Source organism: Tachypleus tridentatus, chromosome 9 (genome assembly GCF_004210375.1).
Source record: "Tachypleus tridentatus isolate NWPU-2018 chromosome 9, ASM421037v1, whole genome shotgun sequence".
In the NCBI taxonomy this organism is placed as follows: Eukaryota; Metazoa; Arthropoda; class Merostomata; order Xiphosura; family Limulidae; genus Tachypleus; species Tachypleus tridentatus.
In genome coordinates this window covers 76019713-76046238 of record NC_134833.1, presented here as the reverse complement: position 1 = coordinate 76046238, position 26526 = coordinate 76019713, and the positions used below count along the sequence as shown (strand labels likewise).

Sequence of the window (26526 nt, the reverse complement as noted above, 5' to 3'; positions counted from 1 at the left end):
TTATTCAATGCAAACTAATAATTTAAGAGTTCAGTTAGTCGGCTCAGAAGAACAGGTTTATAGACTATTTCAAAACTGATATTTCCTCACATAGATTTTGAAACCTTTACAGTAACATAACTTATCAATTCACTTAAAAATTACAGATATCAGTGTTCTGTGATTTTCTTACACAAAATCACTTTTAATCACAGCTTAATGTGGTTGCTACTTTAATATATCTAAGCAAATTCTCAACCATGAGTGTCAACAAAATTTCAAAAATACACAAATGTATTATTTACGGAAACATTTTGGTTTATAAAATACTAACCTATATACACTGCCGGCCAAAATCTTAAGGTCAATGAACATAAAGAAAAAAATATGCATTTTGCGTTGTTAGACTGCTCAACCACTTATTTGAGTAGAGCTTTGAAAGATGAAAATAAGAAAAGGAAAAATAAATAAAAACTTTTTTAGCATTTAATAGGAAAAATGTGAACACTATGAAGTTAGCCTAAATACTAGTTGGTCAAAAGTTTAAAACCATACTGAAACAAAGCGTTAATTGGTAAACACGTAACGAAATTTAGTCATTTGTGTTTAAGCATTAGCGTTGTTTACATCTTCCACTGACGTCTCCTGTGTTACACTGGGAAAAATGGCAAAGGCTAAAATGTTGACAGAGTTTGAACGTGGCAGAATTGTCGAGCTGTAAAAGCAAGGTTTCTCTCAACGTGCTATCGCTGGTGAGATTGGGCGTAATAAAACTTCTGTTGAAAATGTCTTAAGAGACCCTCATGGATACGAAACGAGAATTTGAAGTGGCCGGTCCAAGAAAATTTCGCCGGCGTTAAGCAGGAGGATTCGACGAGTTGTCTAGCAAGACACCAGCCGATCGTCGAACCAGATTAAGGCCCTTACGGATGCAGAATGCAGCTCAAGAACAATAAGATGGCATCTACAAGAGAAAGGCTTTAAAAATCGTAAACGTCTTCAAAGACCACGCCTCCTTCCACACCATGGAACAGCTCGGTTAAACTTTGCTGAAAAGTACCAAACATGGGACGTAGAAAAGTGGACGAAGGTCTTGTTTTCCGATGAGAAAAAAATTAACCTGTATGGTCCAGATGGCTTCCAACGTTACTTCCAACGACAAGGATATTCCACCGAAGACATTTTCTACACAACACAGTGGAGGAGGTTCCATCATAATCTGGGGTGCTTTCTCCTTCCATGAAACAATGGAGCTTTAGGTTATACAGGGGCATCAAACAGCAGCTGGCTACATTGGCATGTTGGAGAGAGCATCCTTATTGACTGAAGGCTCTCGCTTGTGTGGAAATGACTGGATCTTTCAGCAGGACAACGCTGCAATCTACAATGCCTGCAGGACAAAGGACTTTTTCATGGCGAATAACGTAATTCTTTTGGAACATCCAGCATGTTTGCCCAAATTGAGCCCCATTGAAAATGTTTGGGGGTGGATGGCAAGGGAAGTCTATAGAAATGGACGCCAATTTCAAAGAGTGAATGATCTTTGTGAAGCCATCTTCACCACTTGAAATAACATTTAAGCCAGCCTTCTCCAAACGCTTATATCGACCATTCGCTTATATTAAAGCGAATGTTTGCAGTTATTCGCAATGATGGCCGTGCAACTCACTACTGAGACCTCTTGTTGGGCAGTTCCTACCCTGTTTAGGACTTCTTTTTGGTATGGTCTTAAACTTTTGACCAGCTAGTATTTAAGCTAATTTCATAGTGTTCGCATTTTTTCTATTAAATGCTAAAATGTTTTTTTATTTTTATTCTCCCTTTTCTTATTTTCATCTTTCAAAGCTCTACCCAAATAAGTGGTTGAGTCTAACAACACAAAATGCATATTTTTTTCTTTATATTCATTGGCCTTAATATTTTGGCCAGAAGTGTATATCCAGCTTAGTCTTTTACGATAAATTACACTTCATGAATACCATTTTCTAATTTTATGCGTCATTATAGCATTGTTTTTCTCAGGATGTGATGGCCTTGAAAAAAGACAATATGAACTTAACATTATTATGGTTAACAAAATCGTTTTCTTCAGAAGAGAAGACTTCTTCTTTATTATATTCAACACGAATTTTTATTTGGCATAAGTTTTTTTATAAAATTAATGGCCCAGTGAAGTAGTAACTGGGAACAACTCAAATGTTCGATCACAAAACTGCATAAATAAACCAATTTCTATAAACAAAATAAATGGGACACTGACCAAAATGATATGTACAGAGACGGTGATTACATTATTGTATATTTTGAAAATGATCACCCCAAAATATACATTCGTAATCCATGTACATAGGTGTTTGCTTATTTTTTTACATATATATAATCCAAATCAAAGGATCCCTCTAAGAAGTGACACTAAAGGGTAAAACACCTTTCACCTTTGTCCATTAGTCACATTACCACTAGTTGAGAAAAAACAAGTAATGCGTTCGTTTCGAATTGACAGTCAAACCAGAAATTTGATTTTTTCATCTTTCAAGTTTCTTACGATTAAAGACAAGAAAATACACATCTTTGTTTCCCAGCTTATAAGTCCAACACGTTTACTGTCTATTATTACAGAATATACTTTAAAAAAAAAGCTGTTATATTCACCATACTTTATATCTGATAATGAAGAACGGATTTTGTGTGTCACTGAAATTAACAGTCGATAAAGCAGTATTATCTATCTGTGCATTTTACATAACAATACAAAAAATTAAATGCACATTCATGAACTTCTCAATATTTAATGGCACGTTAAGAAATTATTTTCTGCTACTTTCTGTTTTAGACTAAGAATTCACATACTAATAATTTAAATATACCTTTACAAATACAAAAAAAAAATTATGATCTTTACATAACCAAACTTATTGAAGGCATACTTGTTTAGGGACAAAAAGAAATAATAGTATTTCCGTTATCTTACAATTCAGGCTACGTCCTTCAAAATTATCCAAGGGATAAGTTCCTCAGAAAAAATTAAAAGTTCAATAACATATGATATTTACAAATAACATAAACTGAAACATGTCTGAACTATAAACATGGATTATTGAGATTAGATTAAATTTCATACAAGTGTTGTGCATTTCAGTAAGTCTGCAGTTTTTTTACTCTTTTCAACTCGGTTAGACTCTCTTAGTTTTGTTCATTAGTCACATGATAACTACTTGAGAAACAATCCTTTCTTGGTAATGTAATGAAAACAAAAATTAATATATTTTATCTGATATCTAATAATACAGACCACTCATTGTGGTTCTAGTACGATATAAAGAATAGCAAATGTATTAAATACTTTGTAACATCGATCTATCATTGGAAAAACAAGTATCATGAAAATGAAAGTAAATATTTTTCAGTATTCTGATATACTTCTAAGTTTTGTGATCTCGTGATGAAAGGTGCAGTCTTCAAGAAAAAACATTTATGCTTCGTAAGAAATCAATTTATAAATTCATGTAAAAAACATTCATCAACGTGATTTGATTCATTTCTAGAATCTTCCACTGTAAATAATTATACACAAAGCTAAATGTACATTCATGAAACTATCAGTATTTTGAGATACACTAGGAATTTTCTTCTATTTAGAAGATGCTACTTTCTGTTTTCGATCTAAAACTCACATTTTGTCATTTAAAACAACTATTGTTTACAAATATAACTCGCCAAGATCTTTACATTGCCTAATTTCTTCAAAGTGTAATTATTTAGGTATAATATAGATTTAGTTTTATATCTCAAACATCAATGAAGATATTATAGGATCTATACAAATTTGGTAATGTTCATTATGGTAACAGAGATAAATTGAATATAATATATTATCATGCAGTCTTCCTTAAATTATAGTTACCTATGTTCTTATATTAAAAAATAAAAGATGTCTGCTAGGGATGAGTGAATGTTTTCGACTTTTAAAGTAGTTTGGTGATCATCAATAAAAAACAGTGTTTTGACGGTAAATATGATAGGTTTAAAGTGATGAATACATTATTACTACAGTGTTATTTTTGTTGGGGAATAGAAAAACATATTTAGGGGACCCAGTGTTTGATGACAGCCTCAAATTTTCAGGCAGAGACCATCCAGGTAACATTACAGACAATTATTGAGATAATCGAAGTTCCCCTCATACAGAACAGCAAAAAACTTATGTTCAATCTATAAGATACGTACAATGATTTTATTTACTTTCGAGAACATTGGAATGCATAATCTGTCATCGATGCTGGATGAGACCTTTTGACAGCACCTGAGTTCGTGCGTCAGCTGGAAATGTCACATCTAAAGTTAAATACCTTAATAAAAGATGTAATGTTAAGGACTGATTCAGCGATTTGACCAATACTTTCATACACTGCCAGCTGACATTACGAGCTTGGATAGTGGGGAAAAATCTCATCTTGCATCAATAATATTCTTATGCATTTGGACATTCTCATAATTTAAGAAAGTTGTCACACATTTATCATTAATTGAACATAGGATTTGTGTTATTTATGCAGTCTTATGATTGAAAATTTGAATATTCGCTAATTACTACTTCTAAGCCATTGGTATCATTGCAGGTAAACATAATATATGTCTAGTGAGGAATCGCAATGAATATTGTGAACAAGAAGACTATACATTCTTAGTAGATCTATCTTTTTATATAGATTAGTTTGCAAAGTATTTAGCGTTAGAAAATTAGTAAAGTGATAGAAAGAAATATTGTGTCCAGAACTTTTATTATGTTAAGTCAATGATAGTTTTAAATGTAATTAAACCTAGATGTTGACACCTTGCGACATTGGACTCATCATTAACTACTGTTAATAACACCATCTGTATATATGCGACCACGTTACTACCTTTTCACTTCTTAAATCTCAAAGTTTATTAAGCTGGTCTTGATGTTGTTGTCCACATCATATGTGTGTGTTACCAAGTGATAATTTCCTAACAAACAGTGGTCTTAATGTCAGGCAGTCTCAAGGTCTATTAAAGAAGAAATTTTCAGTTGAATGTTCTATAGAGAATATATGGACAAATAGTGAGTAATTCATGTATTATATTTAATTGTAGCAAATTAAGTGTCATTTTTATGGTGACAAAACAATGTGAAGTAAATTATTGACTATAATAAGTTTCATTGAAATGATGGATAATATGAATGTTATAATTGTCTTGTGAAATTAAAACAACAGATGCTCTATAGAACATTTCTGCTTAAACTAACACTGTCATTTGTATTGATAACATCTTTGACTCATAGAAAGTACAAAAAGTACGTAAGAAACAACTAATTAAAATATTGTGTAAAAAACATAGTTATATGGATAGCATAAAAACAAACCAGTGAAAAAGTATGATTGTCTGAAGTTTACATAATAAATAAGCATCCTTTTCAGGATGAAAAGAAATTTACGTATAAAGGGTCAGGAAATGTAAAAGTATGATTAAATATTGAGTTAATGAATTAGTAAAGTGTTTTATAGATGAAATGATTGTTAGTTTTAAAACATAATTAAATCTGGGCATTGATTATGTTGAGATACTTTATGATGATATCATACTAATGAACTTTCTGGTTCCACTTTGTGGAACTAACAATAAGTTTTGTATACAATTTCTTTTGTCAGATCCGTCTGTTATGGTGCCTAGCAATACCTCCTCTGGTTCCATTTAATGAACTTTGACGTCATCATCTCTGGTGACATGATCGTTTGTTTCTCTTCCATACTTCGGGCCCTTTGGTTGATTTCTTGTAATCATGACATCGTTATCACTGGAGAAATCATTTTTTTTAGCCCCCATCTCTCTACCTTGAGACAACTAATTAGCGCGTGTGTACAGAGAACGGCGAAAACTACTTTTGCTCTAAATATTTATTTTATGCTAACTTATTGTAAAATTTTAATTTGGAGTTAGTAAGACAGATCAACGAAATAATTAAATTTAAAGCATATATAAAATTTCGAGACAACTTGAAAGGGTAGTGATTTTCGTGATGACGAAAAACCTACTTGAACTAAAATTTTATTCTCAAGACGGCTAGTATGGGTATTAAAACTTTAATTAAAATAAACTACAGAACAACGTTTCGACCTTCTTAAGTCACCTTCAGGTTCTTTACTTTACTTTGATACCCATACAAGTCCTTTTGAAGGTAGTATTTTGTTTGGAATTAAGCACAAAGCTCTGTGCTCTGTTCACCGCGGGTATCTTGGTTTCTGGCGGTATGAGTCCGCAGACATTCCGCTGTGCCACTGTGGGGCGAAAGGGTGGTGAAAGAATTGCTTATATGTTTTTTTAATTTCACGCTAGCTACACATGGGTCATCTGCGCTAGCTGGTTCCTGATTTAGCAGTGTAATACTAGAGGGAAACAGCTAGTCATCACTATCCACGGCCAACTCTTTGAGTGCTCTTTTACTAACAAATAATGGAATTGACCTCCATGGTTGAAAGGGCGAGCATCTTTTGTGTTGAGGGGATTTGAACCCGCGATCCTCAGATTGTGAGCGGAGCGCCCTAACTCTCAGGCCATGCTGGGTGACGGTAGTGAAAAAACTTTATTACAAATGTATAATGTTTGGACAAGCTTATGTCATCATTAATAACTTGTATGTCTAAATTTTATAACATATTTTATGACGTTTAAAATTTTTATTAAAGGGAAATCCAATGTTTATGAAATAAAGTTGTTTTAAAACACTTTAACGCAATGTGAACACATGTCACATTACTTTTGAATGTTAGAAATCATGTGTGTCATTTATCAAAGTCCCTACAATTATAGCATTCTGCTGTAGACGGCAGTGTCATTGCGTGCGCATTGGCACAAGTGAGACAGAATGGCGGAGGGACAAGGGGATTTTGACTCTCTTCTTTCGAATTTACTGAGCACAAATAATGACATTCGAAGTAAAAGTGAGGTAATATTTCAGATGAAGTTTTTCAGTTATTATCTATCATAAGAAATGAAATATTTTTGTCAAATGTAATCAAATTTTTAATATGTCGTAAGTTTTTGTAAGTATCGTGATAATGTGGCTCAAACTTTAAAAATTTAAGCTATGGTAAAATGTGTTTATTCTGATGATAGTACTTGTTGATGACTCACAATGTGAAAAGGGGAACAGCCCGTAATCTTGTCTTTGGTACATGACACACGTGGTCGTAGTTAGGCTTAGTGCTATACATATGATTATTAACATAGTAGTCTTACGTGCAATATTATAACTTAATATCACATGTGAAGTAATTTAGGAAATTAGATGAAGTGATAGCCTGTACGTCGTTAAGAGAAATATCTTTCAGCTTTTAATTAAATGCTATTATATCGACGGTCACAAGTAGAACAAGTACACTGTTACAAGAGTGTTACAGTTCATATCACAAGTAATGAAGTAGATATTTATATGACCTGTTATTACTACTTATAATACTATTAGTACTGGTAGTATTTGGGCTTAATGTAAAATAATAGTTTGTGTTATGCAACTTCAAACTTGTATAAGTTGATGTATTTGATGAAAAATAATTTAAAATTGTATAATTATTAAATTTTAAATGGCCTTCGGTTTCACATTTGCTTTCAGCAAGAACATTTTTAATTTAGCATGAATAGTGGGGGTCTCTCATGAATGTGTTTTGGGGATATATATATATTTTCTTTTGATTGATGTGAGTTACTTGGTTTGCAACTTTGGACAGTAATAATGCTGCATTTTTTGATAATAGTAGGCTGCCTGATAATAGAAAAACTTTCTATTTGAAATTCCTCCAGTCCAAGAAGTCCTTGACAGTTTAAGTGATTGTCTATTTGTTTTTGAATTTTGCATAAAGGTACATGAGGGCTATCTGCACTAGCTGTCCCTAATTTAGCAGTGTAAGATGAGGGAAGGCAGCTAGTCATCACCACCCCCTGCCAACTCTTGGGCTACTCTTTTACCAATGAATAGTGGGATTGACCATCACATTATAATGTCCCCACAGCTGAAAGGGTGAGCATGTTTGGTGCAACAGAGATTCGAACCCATGATCTTCAGGTTATGAGTCGAATGCCTTAACCCACCTCGCTGTGCTGGACCTAAGTGATTGTCTAAAATAGAAAAAAAAGTTTCAGTGTTTTCAAAATGTAAAGTTTTTCTGGGAGGTTTACATTGTCTGTTCTATTAACTAATTAAGTGTAATGAATGTAAATTCCTCACGAAATACTAGTTTCAATTCACCTAAACTCACTATTTGAATTGTTAGTTTTTCGTGTTTGTTGTATTTGAGATGTCTATCTTATATTCAGAGATGTAAGAAAAGTCAGAATAAAATTTCAATTAATAATAATGTATATGATATTCTTATGAATTACTTGTGTTCTATTTTGTCTTGTCATTCTGAACCATTTGATTAGGAATGAAGCCATTCTTGATGATGAGAATCCTACTTGAAATAAAAATGCATCTCAGAATGGCTGGTATGTGTATCAGCACTTTTATTGATAAGCAGAGAACAATGTTTTGACATTTCTAGGTCATCTTCAGGTTAACCCTGTGGAAACACGAGTGAAAATATTTCATTAAAGAATTTGATATTTTGCTAAAAGTCCACCAAATTTTGTGAAGATACACATACTGTATCAAAAGTTACAGTGTAGATAATGTCTTTTGTCAACCTGAAGATGACCTAGGAAGGTCAAAACATTGTTCTCTGCTTATCAATAAAAGTGTTAGCACCCACACCAGCCGTTATGAGATACATTTTTATTTCAAGTGGGTTTTTTTATTATATTTATCTCAGAGGCTGCTAGATTCTAAGCTTATTAACTATTCTATTGGTAATTTTTCATTCTGGGGAAGAAATTTAAAATACTTTACAGAGTTGTATGTTTTTACTTTGTTTTGATTCTGCAAATTTTATGAATATCTTCATCAGACCCAATTGAATATTGTTTTTCAGTTGTTCAAGCTTGTAAAGAAAAATGTTACAAGTTACTTGTTTACATTTCCTGCTAATTAAAATAAAGTATGCTTTGAGTTGAAATATTTTTTTTAGATATTATAAAATTTAGTTTTTGGGTAATTGACAGGAAAAGTTGGCATCCTTCTTGTCACTCTGCTAATGATTCAATGAGGGAAGACATTATTTATACTCTTTATTTATTTCTGGGGAAATAATGAGTGCAATTATTGTGCTATAGAAATGGGGTTATAGTGATTACAGTGAAAATAAATTTTCTGGTGAAATGAATAGTGTTGATGTTTATACAACAAAGGTTAAGAGGAAGAGAGATTATGAACTACGATCTCAAACATAAATTTTAGCATAATATTAATTGTTCAAAAAATACCTGTAGTAATTTTTTGGAAAACAAAAGAATATGGCTCAGGTGTTAAGCAACTTTTGAGACATTTCATGCAAAGTAAAGCAGAGTTGTGCATTAAATTGTTTTTAGGTTGAAGCTATTTTCTTTTACTTTGAAGATGCTTGGAAGAGAGGTAACAAAAGCTTCAAATATCATAATTAAACAAATTCTTGATGCCCAAGAATTCATGATGACTTTAGATAAAGCCTGAAAACTTAAATTTAGTGTGACTAGTGGGAGTATCTTATGTTTTGTTTTTCATTAATGTAAATCACTTGGTTTGCATCTTGGACAGTAGTAATAATGCAATGTTTGATAATGTTACTAAGTGGCTTGGGATAACTTAGTCTGTTGAAAAAAAAAATTTTTTTCAATTTATGTAGTACTTGACAGTCTAAGTGATAAAAGTTTTTTAGTGTTTTAAAAATGTAAAGTTATACTGGTGGTTTTTAAAGCTAGAAAGAACTTGTTTAAAGGGTATGAAAGACTTTAATGTCTTAATCTGTTAGCCAGCAGAACATAACTTTGAAATAAGAGGTGACAGAAGGCTGTTAATTCCATTGATGTTAACCCTCTAAAAAGCCAGTTTAATCTCAACATAACTTTTCATCCATAGCGATTAAAGAATGAAAAGTACTTCAAATTACCATGTAGTGTGTAGCAAACAAGTTAATAGCTTTAACAGAGAAAAGAAAATATCTTACAATCAAATTGGTTTTAGCTTCCATAGTTTATATTTATTCACTATTGTTATCTTTCTGTCAGTCCATTATCTCCTGTGGCCGATTTATTCAAGTCTGACGGTTCTAAACACTTTAGTGAGATAATCTTGTTCTTTTATATACGAGAGAAAATAAGTTCAGACGTTTGAACCTCATTTCTCTTCATAGCCTAAAAGACGTGTAACAGGTATTTTGTTAATATATCTTTAAACTTTTGCAGGTTAATTAATGTCTTTTATAATAAGGGGATCAAAACTGAACTTGCTTTAAATATTCAAACTAATATTCTTCACATCATTTATCATTCCACAGATTAGACAGATATAAGAAAATAAATTTGCTGACATCTGGGCTTCATACTTAAACATGGCTTAAACATACTACTTAAGTTTGAAATTTAAAACTTTTTATTCTGTCATATAAAAATATAATTATTAAGCATGTTATTCATTCCTCAAGCATTTATATTAAACATCTGAATCAAGGTTACCTCTTATTCTTCCAGGTTCCAGAGAAAGCTACCAAAACCTGCCTTTCTTCATAGTTTGAATTTTAAGAGTTAAGCATTGTGTTAGCAGCTAGTATCTACACTTTGTTTCAACAAGTTTATATGCTCTGTCTTAAGGACACTAGATTGCACCTGCTGATTCAAATTAAAGTCTTAGTAGAATTACAGTTATGACAGAAAGTGTTTGTACCCCTGCATTGTGAGTAGTTTTTTCCTCATAATTTAAAAAGTATCATGATTAGGATAATGAAATTATGGTATATTATAAATATTATACTAACACACATCTGCATAAAGTTTTATGTAAATTGAATGACAAATAAACTATTTATAAACAAATAACCAGACATAGGAGGGGCAGAAAGTGTTCGTGCATCTACTTTAATAGTCAGTTGTGTAGCCTTTCAGGTGAATTACTTGGTGCAATCTCTCCTCATAGCTCTCCATGATTGTTTGATAGTACTCAACTGGTATTTTCTTCCATTCTTCTTTACAGAAGGCCTCCAACTTTTGCAAGTTTTTCGGCTTACGCTGATGAACCCTGGTCTTCAACTCATGCCAAACGTTTTCATTTGGGTTGAGATCAGGTGACTGAGATGGCCACTCCAGAACACATATGGTTCCTCTGCAACCAGGATTGCACATATTTCGATGTGTGGTTAATGTCATTGTTGTGTTGGAAGATCCAACGACGCTCAAGCTGCAAGTTCCGAGTATCATTCGTGAGATAAGTGCCTATTATATCAACATACTCTTCTTTTTTCATGATTCCGTTGATGCGGTGAAGGCTGCCGACACCAGAAGAACTGAAGGAACCCCATAGCATGATCGAGCCACCTCCGTGTTTAACTGTAGGGACGGTGTTTTTTGGAAGATTTCATTCCCCCTTCTTATGGAAAATATAGCGAACATCATTGTGGCCGAAAAGCTCGATTTTAGTCTTGTCTGACCAAAGAATACTCTACCATTAGGTAAAGGGATTATCTACATGCTTTCTTGCATACCTCAATCGTGCTTCTAAATGAACAGTCTTTAAATATGGATTTTTGCGAGGACGGTATGCTTTGAACCCAGAAGAGCGTAACATGTTTGTAACTGTAGAGGTGCTTACTTCAACTTCAGTTTCCCTTACCAGTTTCCGTATGTCCTCTTGGTTTTCTCTGGAATTTTGATGGGGCGACCGGAACAAGGGTGGTTAGCAGTTGATCCTGTAAGCTTAAACTTGGCAATTATGCTTTGAAAAATAGATTTTGGCACATTAAGTTGGGTAGCAATACTGGAAAGAGACATACAAGACTTGTATTTTACAATAAATCGGTTTTTTAAATCACTGGACGTTGTTTCCTGTTAGCCATGATGATCAGATAATGACAGAGACAGCGCTAAATTGCCGGAAGTACATTTTTTGCTGGCTAAATTCCAATAATTATGAACCCAATGTCTAGTTCTGGAATGGTATAATGTAGTTTATTCGCCAGCTAAACAAAATTTTTACGTATTATCAGTTTTTTCACACGTTCTGAACTGTACAAACACTTTTTGCTCCTCCTATTTTTGGTTATTTGTTTACAAACAGTTTATTTGTCATTTAATTTACATAAAAATATATGTAGAGGTGTGTTAGTATAATATTTATAATATACTATAATTCTATTAGCCTACTCATGATACTTTTTAAGTTATGACCAAAAAACCACTCGGGACGCAGGTGTACGAACACTTTCTGTCGTAACTGTATATAAAGCTATAGTAACTTTTTATTCGACAATTTTGTTGAATAGCAAAGTAATGATAGAAGGAAATTTGTTTGGCAGTTGAAATGTTGACAATTTAGTTGCTGGTACCAGTTAGTGCATTATGAGTGAATGATGCTGTTAGATACAAATCAGAAGAGCTGACTAAAACCTACAATTGTTAGAGATAGATATTTGGACTAGTTGTTGGAATGAATGAATTAGCAGTATTCAAGGCTTAAATGAAAGAGAACCCCAATATATGCTTAGGGCAGTAGGTGTGCTGGTTGAACCTGTGGGATAGTATTCAGAGTAAAGATGAATTGTTTGCTAAAGATGAACTTGAGTGGGATGTTTAGGAAAGTTCTAAAGAAATTAATTTCAGACAGTTTAAATTTGCACAGTGACAAGGAAGCTTGGGAAATTGGAAATAACAGGGTAGGTTAGCTAGGACAATGAAGAGATTTGAGTATAACAATTTAAATAACTTTTAAAAATGAGCATGTTGGCTTTACGATGAGCTTAGTTTCTGTTATTCTAATGTTAGGAGTGTGAGGATCAAAATGGATGAGCTAAGGCTGAAGTTGAGATGGAAGATAATGACATAAGTGGAATTACTGAAACTTGGTTAGGTTTGGATAATAAGAATAGTAGAAATTACTTTGCTTCCTTATAAGTTAAATAATATGGATAGATTTTTTAAGAGGATATGGCTCTAAAGGTTGAAGTAGAGTAGCATGGAGTAAATTACTACATGCTGAACTCAAAATTAATAAATTTTTACTTCCCAGTTTTCAGAATGGTACTTTTGAGGACCTAATACAAGATTTTTTGTTAGTGAATTGGGATAACAAGTTAAAAATGTTGCTCAGGTTTGAGAAATTCTTAAAGTTAATAAAATATGTTCCTAAAACAGGAAATAAGGTTAAATTTAAATGGCACACTGAATGCAGAGAAAATGAAGGATGAATGCATAAGTTTTAGAGTTAAATTGACAGATATAATAGATTTATAGGAACACTAGGGATTTGATTTAAAAAAAATAACTAGGAAAGCCAAAAGGGTTTAGGAGAAACAGTTGGCTAGTAATATAAAAACTAATAGCAATGATGTTTGCAAGTATTGAAATTGGACACTTAAAGGATGGTGATGGAAAGGTTTTTGTTGAAGATGAGGGGATAGCTGGGGTTTTAAGGTCTCTTCTGTTTTCGTAAGTAGGATATTGGCAGTATTCTATGGGAATTATTGAAATTGACCTGAATCATAGAGATTATTATCTATATGATGGTAATCTCTGAAGTGGGAAAAAAGAATACTGAGATTAGAAATCAAGTACCAGGATAATAAATATTTTTCCTTGGTTTCTAAAGGAGATCAAAACTCAGATGTTCTAGCCTTTTTCACTTTTAGTGGCAGACAAAGAAGCAGTACTTGTGCCCATTCATGTTCCTTTGTTTTAAATTTCACATTCATCTCTGGTATACTCAAATTGATTTTTGTTGAAATTACTTTTAACTTTATTCAGATTGTTTCTTCACTTTAATTTAATTCCAGTTTATTATAGTTACATTATTATTTATAATTTTGATTTTTGGTTTACTCTTCTTAATTATGAATTCTGAAGTTCATGTTACCACTTCAGGGGCCGCACCTGCGACTTATGCTGTATCACAGGCCTCGTGCATGGGCAACCAAGTGGGAGATTTATCAGTGTTTATTTGCAGAGAGACTGAATGTTATGTGGGTCATTTTCTTTCTCCAGGCCTCGTCCTACTTCCTTCCAATCATGTTAAGGCTATTCAGGCTGATGAGAACTTGGATTAGCTTTTTCCACCTCCTCGTTTTGCCATGTCTTCCCATGCCCTTCCTAATGATTAAATTACATCTGCTACAGTCTCTTTGGATTTTTTTTATTAGATATGTGATGTTTTATTTGTTGCCATTATTTCTTCTGAACTGCATTCACTCTTACTACATGATTAATCTTTACATTCCTATTTGGTATTTTTCCTTCTCAGATACTCGGGTAAATAATGACCAATTTGCCTTGCAATTAAGGGATGGGATTAATATGCTTTGGTCCCCACAGGCTATGAATCAGCTTGTTCCTGCATATCATCATGCAGACTATCTTTTTCTCGACCATCAGTTGTTAGGTTCTGTTTTACCTGTTTGAGGGGTAGTCCCTGAATCTCTTAACTCTGACCCATGCTTAATTTTCCTGCCTTCATTTTGCCCTTACAATTTTTTATAATATCTGTTTATCTATCTATCTTCTCTAAGGCTCTCCATCATAACCCCGAGGGGTTTTCTGGTGACATGCTCTTCCCTCACTCCTCCACATTGGCTTGTTTGTTGTCTTTGGTTCTGGCTTTAATGTACATGGTTTCTCTGTTGTTAGGACCTTCTAGGTCATGATGTTATATTAACTTGCATAACTTTGCTGATACCTTATCTTTGGGATTTACGTATGGCCCCATTTTTGTGGTGCTATGTATTTGACACAATACCTGAGTTTTGAGTCACGTGTTGCATCTGTACAACAACATTCTAGTCTTTCCAGTCTTGTTGCTTGTTTATCTCAGTCAGAGCCCAATATGGCATCTGTTCCAGTTTTCTGCCCTTTCCCCTCTCAACTCTCACATTCCTTCTTTCTCAAGGTACATAGTCTTTTCTCTTCCCTTGACAATGCATGTCACCAACAGTATCAGTAAGTATCTGGTGAGATCTGGTCTGGTGGAAGCTTGACATGCCAATTTTCTCCATCATTGGTGTCCTTTCATCTACCATGTTTTTTCCACACCCCATGTTTCTTATGCATGTTTTCTTCTTTCTGCCTCAGGATCCAGTTATAGATTAGCATATGTTGGAAGCAGTTCAGGACCTACTACTTCAGCAGGCCATCAAACCTGTTTTATGTAATTCACCAGCTATCTATGCAAGACTGCTGTTTCCAAGAAAAGTATTATATAAATAAATGGCTTCTTGTGGCTCATTCTGAACTGGAGTTGGCCCACCATACTCATCAACTTCTTCAACTGGCTTCTTGGGTGGGTAAGTTCATCCTCTGTTTTACTCAATATTTTGCCCGTTTAGGTGTCTTTTTTACACTTATGCCAGTCAAGCCCAGCTTTCTCCTTTGTGACTTCATTTGTCATGCCTTTTCAGCTTTCTCACTTTCTACTTGCAAGGTTCTATTGCAAAAGGGGATGTGGTCTTTAATGATGGCACTGGTCCCCCTCAGTTATGCACAATTGCAATCCTTTCAATGGGCTTTTCATGGTCTATGAAACCTTGCTAGAGATCCCTGGACAGTTTTCATTACCCATTTTCATGCCTTGTTGGATGATCTGTTTTGGTGGTTGGACAAGGCCCATACATTGGTGGTTGTCCCTTTTCTTCTTCTGAATTAACATCTGCTCATGAACATGTACGTTCCTTCAGGGTTGGGATGCATGGCTCGATCACCAAGAGACTTTGGGTTGTTGGTTTGTCAATGAGAAGTTCTTATATATCTCATGGTCTGTGAGGCTTTGAATCACTTTCTTCCTCTCACCAGAAATTGTCCACTGATGATTCATTGCATGAAGTTAATGGTTATAGCACATATACATAACCAAGGAGACACCTCATCATGCTTTCTCTATTTTCAAATATTGGATTTCCTATATTGGGCCCACCCACACCACATTCATTTCATTGCATGCTACATTCTGGATGCTTTCAATCTAGTTGCATATCATCTTTCCTTCCTCAACAAAATTTATTTCATGGAGTGCTCTTGAAATCCCCTCATATTTCAGTACCTTTGCATTCTATGGAGTTTCTCCCATGTAGATGCATTTGCCACAACCCTTAATTACAAATTACCTTTTTTTCGTTCCTGAGTATCTCATCCTTGGGCTTTGGATGTGATGCCTTCATCCAGGATTAGTACCATAAATTCCTTTATATTTATTCTCCTATCTGATTACTTTGGTGGTCTTATACATATCACTCTGTGGTGATTCTTTCTGATTACTTCTTATGTGCTAGCTGAACCATAATTTCCATGATTACAATTCGAACTTTCTCTCTAGTTTTCCTCGTTTGTCTTTCTTGCTCTGTCATCAACCTCACTTACCAGTTCTACATCTACCTATTCATGCCTGGCTTTTATCTGGTTCTTGGTCAGGAGATCAGGTTTCTGTAGTCAAGAAGCTTTCATTTTGGTTCATTCTATAAGTCCTTCCGTAATGGATGTGTATCAGTGTAAATTAATGGTATTCCACAGTTGGTCCGAAACTTGGGGATATTGGGCTGCCTTTTCTCATACCGTTAATTTTTCCTGACACTGTTTAGTTTTTGCTTCTTTTGGCCTTACCACATTATTATGCCCTTCCAGATTAATGGTCCCTCCAAACAGCCCTGTCTTCTGGACTGGAATCCTAGTGTGGTCCTCCTTTCACTTACTTTACCTCTGTTTAAACTTATTTCCACTTGTTCCATGCTTTCCTTACAACACAATTCCTTCTCTTCTTAGCCTGTGAATGTCAAAGGTCTGATTTGTTTGCCATTGATGTTTTATATATACTTTACTATCCTACCTATCTTTATTCAGATTCATCCTCTCTCCCAATTACCTTAGTGGTTAGGGAGGGTGACTTTTCTTCTGTTTTCCTTCCTTATACTTCTCATATTTACTCTGTATCTAGTGGCACATCCATTGTTTTACCTGTTTTCTTACTAGGTGGGATTGAGTTCTATGTTCATGGCATGATTGGGATCACTGTCCTGCCACATCTCTCCCATTTGCATGTGCTCCTCTATTTTTCTGCCATTAAATCCTACACATTTCATGGATGGGAGAAGAGTATACCTTGTTCAGAAGTGGTGCAGTTCCCCTCATCTGATTGACAGATCTGACACACTCATTTCCAGAGGAATCATTTTGACACTTTTGAGTATTACTTCTGTCATTCCCTCACACCTGTCCTGTTTATTATTCAGTGTGGGATTCTAGCTAATCTTGTGAGTGGAAGTAAGTACTGTAAAGGAAGTTACAATTTTCCTATACTAAAAATTCCTATATGATAGTTGCCTCTTCTCACACTACACTGTTTCTTTTTGCTTTCCTCTGGTGCTTATGTCTTCTTCCAAATTTAGAAGTGATAGTTTGGTAGAGATGTATAGAGGGAGCCATGTGTGACTCATTGCTTTGGGTGGAGAAGTGATTCATGATCATTTGCATGAGAGATAAGTTGGAGTCTTTTTATTCCAGCATGAGGAGCAGAAGGCTTGTTGCATGCTTAAAGAAAAATGCATATATAGGGCAGCATTGTACAAGAATAGCTAATCTTGTTAGAAGAGGTAATTTCCTGTCAGAGATAAATTTTCAGTACAGGAAAGTTATAATTTTAAACTCATAGAATAAATATTTTTATATTGTGGTATTAATACATCATTCGTATTCTTTTACAGATTGTTTCAGTGGAAAAGTTTAATTCTAAGCTCTTAATTAATACAGTGTTCTTTGAATGAGTGTACAGGGGGATGGATTGTTTTGCAGAAAAATGATAGAATTAGATTAAAAGGTGCACACACGTGGTCATGTTTATTGCAGTTTTTCTTTAATTTTGTAGGAAACTTATGATAACATACCTGTTGAAAGAAGAATTGTTTACCTTATGAATTCTGTGTCTAGCAATGGAAATTCAGAAGAGGTGAGTGTGATGAGTTTTACATATTACATAAGAGGTGATTTACATGTCACTAAATTGGTAAATTTGATTTCAGAATAACCATTTTAAATAGAGCTATGTACTTTGTTATTGTATAGCAGGTTTAAATATCAATACATAATGCATACATGATTTCTTTGCATTATTGATTCTTGTTGGAGAGAATATTTCCTAAGTAGGATATTTTGGGTACTTTATTCACTGCAAGCTAAGAAATACACAATTTCTTACTTAACACTCCTATGAAAAAAATATTTACATCCACTAAAGTGATTTTGGGGCCTATCAGGCCCCATATATTTTTCCAATAGAAACACAGTGATTTAGCAACATTCATTACAAACAACTTTAGAATGGCTCTGACAAACATTTTTTTTACAATTTGAGCAAACAATTTTTGACTGTTTATCTTTTGATCTGCCGCACAAATGGCATCGTCCTCTTTTTGCCCTCTTTGCAGGCGGTTCACATGAGGTTTTTTTTTTCATTATCTTTGCAGTAAATTTCTTTGATTTCAAGCACCAATTGCCGTATAAATTCTCTTTTGGCTCTTGATTTACGTTGTCGAAGAAATTCTGGATGTTTTGTCGAGTATAGAACGAAAGCATTGTACGCAGCAAGATCTAGATTGTTATAGAATATGCAGACTGACCAGCACTTTGATCGCCTCTTTGTTGTATAATATCTCACCAGTTGATCGAGAGTGACGACACCTGCCTTCGTTGCATTGTAAAGATTGACGATTTCGGGCTTTCCATTCTCTTCTACTTCACCAGACTGATGCTGAGAACTCAGTAGTAGCACATATTTTCCTGGTTTGTCTGAGTGCCTGAGAAGAGTGATGTCGTCATGGTAGAAACACTTTGGTGATAACTCTCTAGATTTTGCATTTATTTCAGGAGGCAGAAAGGTTCTTGATTTCCGTATAGTTCCAACAAGTCCTGTTCTTTTTGTTCGTAGGTACTTGGCAAGTGTCATTGTTGTAAAGAAATTATCTGTCGTTATTGTCCTTCCTTTTCCAAGAAATGGCTGACTCAGTTCTCTGACTATTCTTTCTCCTTGATTTGTTTCTGTCGTATTTCCAACCTTTCCAGTATAAATTTGAGCGTTGAGGAGGTAACTTGTCTTTGCATCTGTTAGGCACCAAATCTTTATTCCGTATTTGCCTGGCTTTGTCGGAATGTATGTTCTGAAGCCAACTCTTCCTTTGAAGTTACATAGTTGTTCAACCACTGTCAGGTAATCGCTTGGGTTGTAACTGTTTTTGCAATTTTCAATGAAAAAATTCCAGACTTCAGAGATGGCGGCATCTTTGATTTCTCTATTTCTTTGAGAGTGGATGTCAAATCTGATTTTTGAGCACATTTTTTTGAATTTGTCTTGTGTAATCAGTTTTCAAAAAATGGCAAACCGAATTGGTTGAAAACATTTCGTCTATTGATGCATTTTTGGATTTGCTTATTCCAAGGAAAATATTAGCTGCGATCCATTTCCAGAGGTCTTCTTCAAAAATTGGTTCTTTCATGATGGTGTTTGTTGAGTGAATGATCTGTTCCATCATATTATCAGAAATGAAAATTTTGAATGTTTTGAATGGTGTAGAGACTCTTGGAGCAGCTTGCCTTGTAATGCCTGGTTTCCCATTGAATATATTGAGAGCTGCGGTTCTCCTGTTGATCCTTGAAGGTGTTGTTGAATAACTAAAATTCTTATCTTTGGACAAAAGTTCGTTCACCTGCATTGTAGTAAGATCTTCTTGATTACTTTCTTCACTTTCAGAAGGGTACAGCACGATTTGTTCATCATTTTCGGCTTCAGAAGGATCATCATCACAACTTTCAGAGTAGTCTTCGACATTATCATGTTCACTTTCATCGTCGGATGGTTTTGTCAGTAAATGTACAGCTTCATCAAGAGATATCATTTTTGACACGGTTTGAAGATTTCAGCTCCTATATATATAGGATTTGTGGATTCTTCTAGAATATTCTAGAAACTTCAAGAATATTCTAGATTATTCTAAATACTTCTGTAAAGTTTCTAGAATGTTCTAGAACAGGCGTGGGCAAACTAGGCAATAATCAGGACCGTCTAAAATTATTGTTGGAGTAGAGTTATTATCCTAAATATCCATCTTTTGAAAAGAAGTTGTAAAATTAATATATTTTTACTATAATTTGCTTTTTTTGGTTGCCCAGGCCTGTTCTAGAATTATTCAGGAAATAGTCATTTTTATGTTTTTTGATCTGGGGCCTAATAGGCCCCAAAATACCCTTAGTGGATGTTTTAAAAATTTTTTTAAATATTATTTCGCAAATGTCTGAAAAGTCAAAATATTATTGCTCCTTAAAATATAAAGGGATAGGGTCAGTTAATGGCAATTTCATTTAAATACAAAATTATTAGCCTAATATTAATAACCTTTCCAGTTGCTCTGGGGCCTATTAGGCCCCAATTTTCGTAGGAGTGTTAAGAAAGGAAAGTAACAGTTTAGATGGCTGGTCATAAAATTAAACTACAAATAAGGAACCTAAGATTTGGTTAATGAATTTAATATTAAATTTGTTTTGAATCAGACATAGGTGAAGAAGATATATTTTTATTTTTTGCAAAATATCTACCTTTAAAAACCAAATAAAAGTAATGCTAACCGTTTAACCCTTTCACCTAGGGTATCTGTTTTTGTTCACGTCACATGGTTTTAGTCAGTTACATTTAAAATTGAATTAAACTACATTCTCTTTCATTCAATAAATGTGGCATAACAATGTAACTAATAATTCATATTCTAATAGTATGCAAGTTTTAGGTTCCTATTTTAAAAAGCAATATTTAAAAAAAATATTCCCCTAGAGTGAGAATTGTGACATCTCTTTACTAGTCATCCCATCTTTAATATATTTTCCACCTCTCCAAGAAGTAAGATGTTTCAGCATTAGTTGCTTATTATAATAATCAGTGTTCAAGGATAACTTTTATAGCCTTCAATCTTCATTGGTTATGGAGTCATGAAATAGATAATCAGACCTCTGTTGCTACACTTACCTGTCACATTTCTTTAGGAACTGGCAAGTTCTCTATGCTGTTCAGTACAATATTATTTATAGCCAGTAGAAAGACAGAGTTTTGTTTATCAAATGATATATTACATTGTTTTCTCTAAAAGTGAAATTTATTCTCTTTAGTTTATTTCATTCTCCCAGGAGACACATTGATGAGATTATTTGCATAACTAGAATGCCAGAAAAATTGTGGTAGTTATGGGACATTGTTTACATTTTGCTCATTATTCTGTATTCTTTGGTGCATTATTTAATTAAATAAACTATTTAATGCAGTACTACCATGAGGATAAAGTAGGATTAGGTGTCATCAATAGTTAACATCAAAACATAAGACCAGTAAGTAATTTTGTGTGTGTGCGTACACTTTATTATTATAAAAGTAACTACAATGTATAATCAGGAAACATTTTTAGTTAAGGTTAGATTATATGAAATAAATAATAGTAATATAATAAATTTTCATGAGGTATACACTTGCAAGTAATTTGTCTAATGCAATTTAGTAAGATGATGTGGGCTGCGTGTTCGCTTAGTGATATGCAAATTATAATGGCATGATTAGTAGTTACAGGGTACAAGGGACAATAAAATTTAAGTATAAATAGATGTACACTTATGAGTGTAAATCTGTTTAGGACAAATGCAGTTTTATAATAGAATTTGTAGTTAATCTAGAAAGAAAAGGTAATTCAGATTTATTTATTATTATTATTTTTTGGTTGCTTCAAGGTCAGTAAAATTAACCAATTGATCAAACAAAATTTTACTGGAAAGAAATGGTTAACATTTATTTAAGAGGTTTTAGAGATTACATATTAAAAGTTGAGGTTTTTGAGATGTAGAAAAGTATTTAAAATTTTAATATGGAAATCACTTAGTGCTTGGACTAGCACATGGAAATACTAACTGTATTCATGGGAAAAATCTTCAGTGAAAGTTATTAAAAATAAGATATTTTTTTCCACAAATGACTTATGATGTTTATTACAATTCTACAGAAGTTTGTGAAGATACACAAAGGGATTTAAAATCATAATTTAAAAACTAAAATGAGAACAAAATGGTTGCAAAGAGGCTTGAAAGTTTATCAGGTGCTCAGAAACTTTGCTCACTTACTGAAATAAGGATTATTCTTTAATGAGGGTGATAAGTTTTCTGCTGGTATGGAAATTTTCTCTTTAGGTTAAGCAAGAATGGTACCCAGTGGTAAAATTCCTAATGAACCAAATATTATTGAATATTATTTTTAAGCTTATAATGCTCAAACAGTGCATTTAAATTCATTTAAATTAGATAAAATAACATTCTGAAAAAGCTTTATTGCATATGATTTGATTTCAGCCAAGAATATTGTTAGCAAAAATATTGTTACCTAGCTGTTGGTTTATATGATTAAAGGTGAAATTCTATAATTATTGTTCAATAGTGTTTGAAAACACACTAATATTATCATAAAACAAATATCTTTATTTTTTCCTCTCAAGAACCTTCTACAATTTAGATAACAGGCAGGAATCATGCAATACACATCCAGTAATGTATGTCGTATCCATTGGAAAAAAACAAAACAAATGTAGGCACTAATGTAAACATATAATGGTAAATCTATTACAAACAAAATGCATTAATATCATTCATTGAAACTGACTGGATAAATAAAATGGAATCTTTGTGATCAATTTAAAAAATTCAAATTCTAAGCCAATATCAAGCATTTTTTCCTCAAATGGTATCTAATAACATCATTTTGATAATTATAAAACTTAAGTATAGAAAATCAAAATATTTAAAAATTTTTGATGCTGTAAATTGATATTGTTAAGTAAGTTTTGGCCCCCCGCTAGTACAGCGGTATGTCTCCGGGTTTACAATGCTAAAATCAGGGGTTTGACTCCCCTCGATGTGGCTTTGCTACAAGAAAAACACACAAGTAAGTTTTCAAGTTTTCCGTAGTTTAAATATTTTTCCTATGAATGTTTACTGGTGTAAACTTCCATTATCTGCAGTCATATACATTGACATAAATTATCAAGGTTTTATTTTGATATTTATATGGATTTTTACCTATGTTTAAAGCAGGCCTTGACAAATATGAGGTGCAAAATTGCTGTGGTGATTAAAATATTCATCATGGTACCTGATGTTCTCTCCATTTTATTTGTGTATATAGCTGTGCTAACTTGAACATGAATGTAGAACGTTTCTAGATTTTTGGAAGTCTGGAATTATTTTCATGTTCTTTGAGCCTTAAATTGAACTTTGTTTCTGGGCTTTTGTTGATGGGTTTAAAATTTTTTTGAGGAATGAGGTGTTGTGGCTGCACAACACATTACTAATTCCACACTATTTTGTTTTTCTTCTTTCTCTTAATTTCACCAGTTGGTGCATGTGTATAAACTGGGATTGGACCAAAAGCAGTTACTTCAGGTAATACTATCAAGTGGCTGCTGATATGATCATTCATGCACTTGTTTTTGTGAAAGCAAATAAATATACATTGACGTCTTGATTATCTGCACTGCTCTGGGGAAAACAAGACATTGTGGATAACAGTAACAGCAGATGATCAAGTCACTAGTGTATCTCACTAGATAAACCATTGCTTGATCAGCATCAAATATTTGAGTATATTTAGCTTCCATGTTTTCAATTATAATATATTTATTGCTGAGTAATCACCTTATTGTGAAATTTACAAAAAAAAGTCATTATTGTAAAAGCAAAGTGTTGGTTGGTCATGCTTGATTTCTCCAAATTTTGTGAGTTACACAAGTTCAATTCCACATTTTCTCTTATAATACTTCCTCTTTTGATTGCCCATTTCAGTTTTAGTGCAATTACTACCATAGGCATTAATAGATCCCAAATGTTGACACGTTTTCTGCTATAAACATAAAGTGCATTTGCACCTTGTCAGTGCCTGTGAAAAATAAAACAGAGCATTTCCATGCTTGGAAATTATTACAAAAATCTTTGTTAAAACAGACTGAAGATACCAATTATCTGTATGAAAGAGGAAAATGTATAACTGGGTGACACCCCAAACACACATCTGTGGTTAAAGGACACTCACCATGAAGCATAGAACAACAGAAGACAACTGAAGTTAGGTGAAATCTTTAAGAAATTTCAGTGTGTATTTTATGTTTTTTGTTAATCGAAATACAAATATTTTGTATCCTATCTTAACAGATAAAAATGAAAGAGGCAAGGTTACGTTTCAACTGGCCAACTTACAATTTGAACAAGCTCCAGATCCTGCATGTGAAAAATCCAGATTTCATGCAAGATTAAAACTTTTGTAAACAAAATTAATTTCTGAGCAATAGTTTCTCCAAAACAAGTAAATTGTCTAGAATTGTAATAGCAAAATTAGTTTAGGAAAATTTGAGGGAAAAAAATTGAGGCTCTAGTATAGTCTCATTTCTCAGTATGATTAGTGGTAAAGTTAGGGGAAACTGGCTCTTGAGTTTATGGGGTGGCTTTATTTGTTGAGGCCTGGTTCAAAGATACTATATCCATTGTTATTATTTGTAACATAAATCATAAGATTAAATTAGTTTCATAAGTGTATGTGATAATTACACTTACACAAAATATTATGTAGATTCGTCAACTAGGAGCAGTGTTGCTGAGAAGAACTATATCTGGTGATTTTGAGAATTTTTTTCCAAAGTTGAATCCTGAATCTCAAGCTCAACTTAAAAATCAACTACTTTTTGCAGTTCAGCAAGACTTGTCACCTCAGTTAAGGAAAAAAATTTGTGAAGCTGCATCAGAATTTGCAAAGAACTTAATAGGTAAGTCTTGTCTGATGTATTTAATATACTCACAATCTGAGTCATGGGAAACAAAATAAAAAGGGGCGGAAAAGAAGATAGCTTGATGTTTAATGCATTTTAAATTCTTGTGTTAATGTAGTTTCAAAACATTTTCCATTTCTTGTGTAATTTTTACATCACTTTCAGCCAAATTTTTGTAATTATGATTTTGCTTATGCATTAGCACTTTCCTAAGTTTGACCTGAAGGAAGAATTTTTTTAAGATCCTTCCCTTTACTGTGTATCACAGGAAGAACACTTGCTACATTTGACAATTGTACAGTTAACCTATTTCAATAAAATATTTCAAACTCAACAACTAGGTGACACTAATGCATAAACAATATACTCATTGTCACAAAACATTGCTAAATTAATAACTGAATACACTTTTTCTTATTTTCTTGTGGTAATACAGAAATTTTGACACTAAAGTGCAGTTTCAGTAAGTGACTCATTTGAGAGGGTAGGGTAGAGGGTAAGTATTCTCATTCAAAGTGATCTATGTTGGAAACAAACTAAACTACATGCCTGTTAAAGGCATTTTTTAGCATGCAATTTAATATTTTTTATAAATTTGGGATTGCATTTCATTTATAGGGGACTAAACATTTGAATCTTAAAACTACTGTTGTAAAGTGTTGTGCGAACTAATAAGATTAGAATATAGACAATAGATGAATGGTAAAATTCATAATTTTGATAACTTTAACAATTACTAAGAATTTATTGAAGTTGAGACTTGAGCTGTTTAAAAGAACATTAGAAACTAAATTTTATAGGCTTAATAAACAGTTGAATAGCATTGTGGGTTATAGTGAATGTCATTTTACATTATTATGGGAGTGGATGAAAGGCAAAATGTTTTAGATAATATTAGATTCATAGTCAACTTGTTTTTTCATTGTATAATATGAATGAAACCTAGTAGTTTTTAAACTAAGTTAAAATAGTTTAAAGAATACAGTGATATGTCACATGAAAAGTTTGATTGCAATCTGTAAATTAAATAGTACACATTGCAAAGATTTGGATTTATAATGAATATTTTCATGAAAAGGATTCATATAGTATCTTGAACTCAGATTAATTTTATTACATAATTAACTTAAAACAGTGGAGGGTTGATTATAAGTTTTATGAGCGTACAATATGTCATTTAAAAAAGTCTTTTAGGGCATGTTTTTTGGATAATGACCTTATTTTTTCTACGTAGAAGTCTTTATTTAATACACGTATATTCATATAAATGCTGCACCACATGGTTGTAGAAAAACATTATCAGTTTTTGTATTATTGTGAACTATTTGGAGTAACAGTACCATGGATGGAAGTTATTTAAACTCATGATTAATGATAGGTTATTTTAGGACATAAAAACTTGTTTCTTTTATATATGATTTTAAAATCCCTAAAACACCCATAAAACAGCAAAATGTGAAACTAAGTTTGCATGTGTCTCCTTATGGACTCGAGAAACCTTCATGCCCAGATCTATCAACATGGGCAAGGCAGTAGTTTAAAAAAATAAAAATAAAAAAAACCTTAAGAACTGCAAAATGCAAGATTGAAAATCTATGTA

At 33.1% G+C, this 26526-nt stretch overlaps 1 protein-coding gene across 6 annotated transcripts in view; it reads left to right on the top strand.

Annotated features, from left to right (window-relative positions):
• The first annotated feature begins 6796 nt into the window (after nt 1-6796).
• The window catches only part of LOC143225527 (importin-5-like), an 83836-nt gene continuing 64106 nt past the window's right edge, over nt 6797-26526 (top strand). For 4 of the 6 annotated variants that reach the window (XM_076455142.1, XM_076455143.1, XM_076455145.1 and 1 more), the window contains exons 1-3: nt 6797-6949; nt 17960-18040; nt 24731-24923. In XM_076455142.1, the coding sequence (XP_076311257.1) occupies nt 6869-6949; nt 17960-18040; nt 24731-24923 (355 nt within the window). In that variant the 5' untranslated portion in view covers nt 6797-6868. The remainder of the gene's footprint in view (nt 6950-17959; nt 18041-24730; nt 24924-26526) is intronic. The other 2 variants (XM_076455147.1, XM_076455144.1) reach the window with 2 other exon arrangements.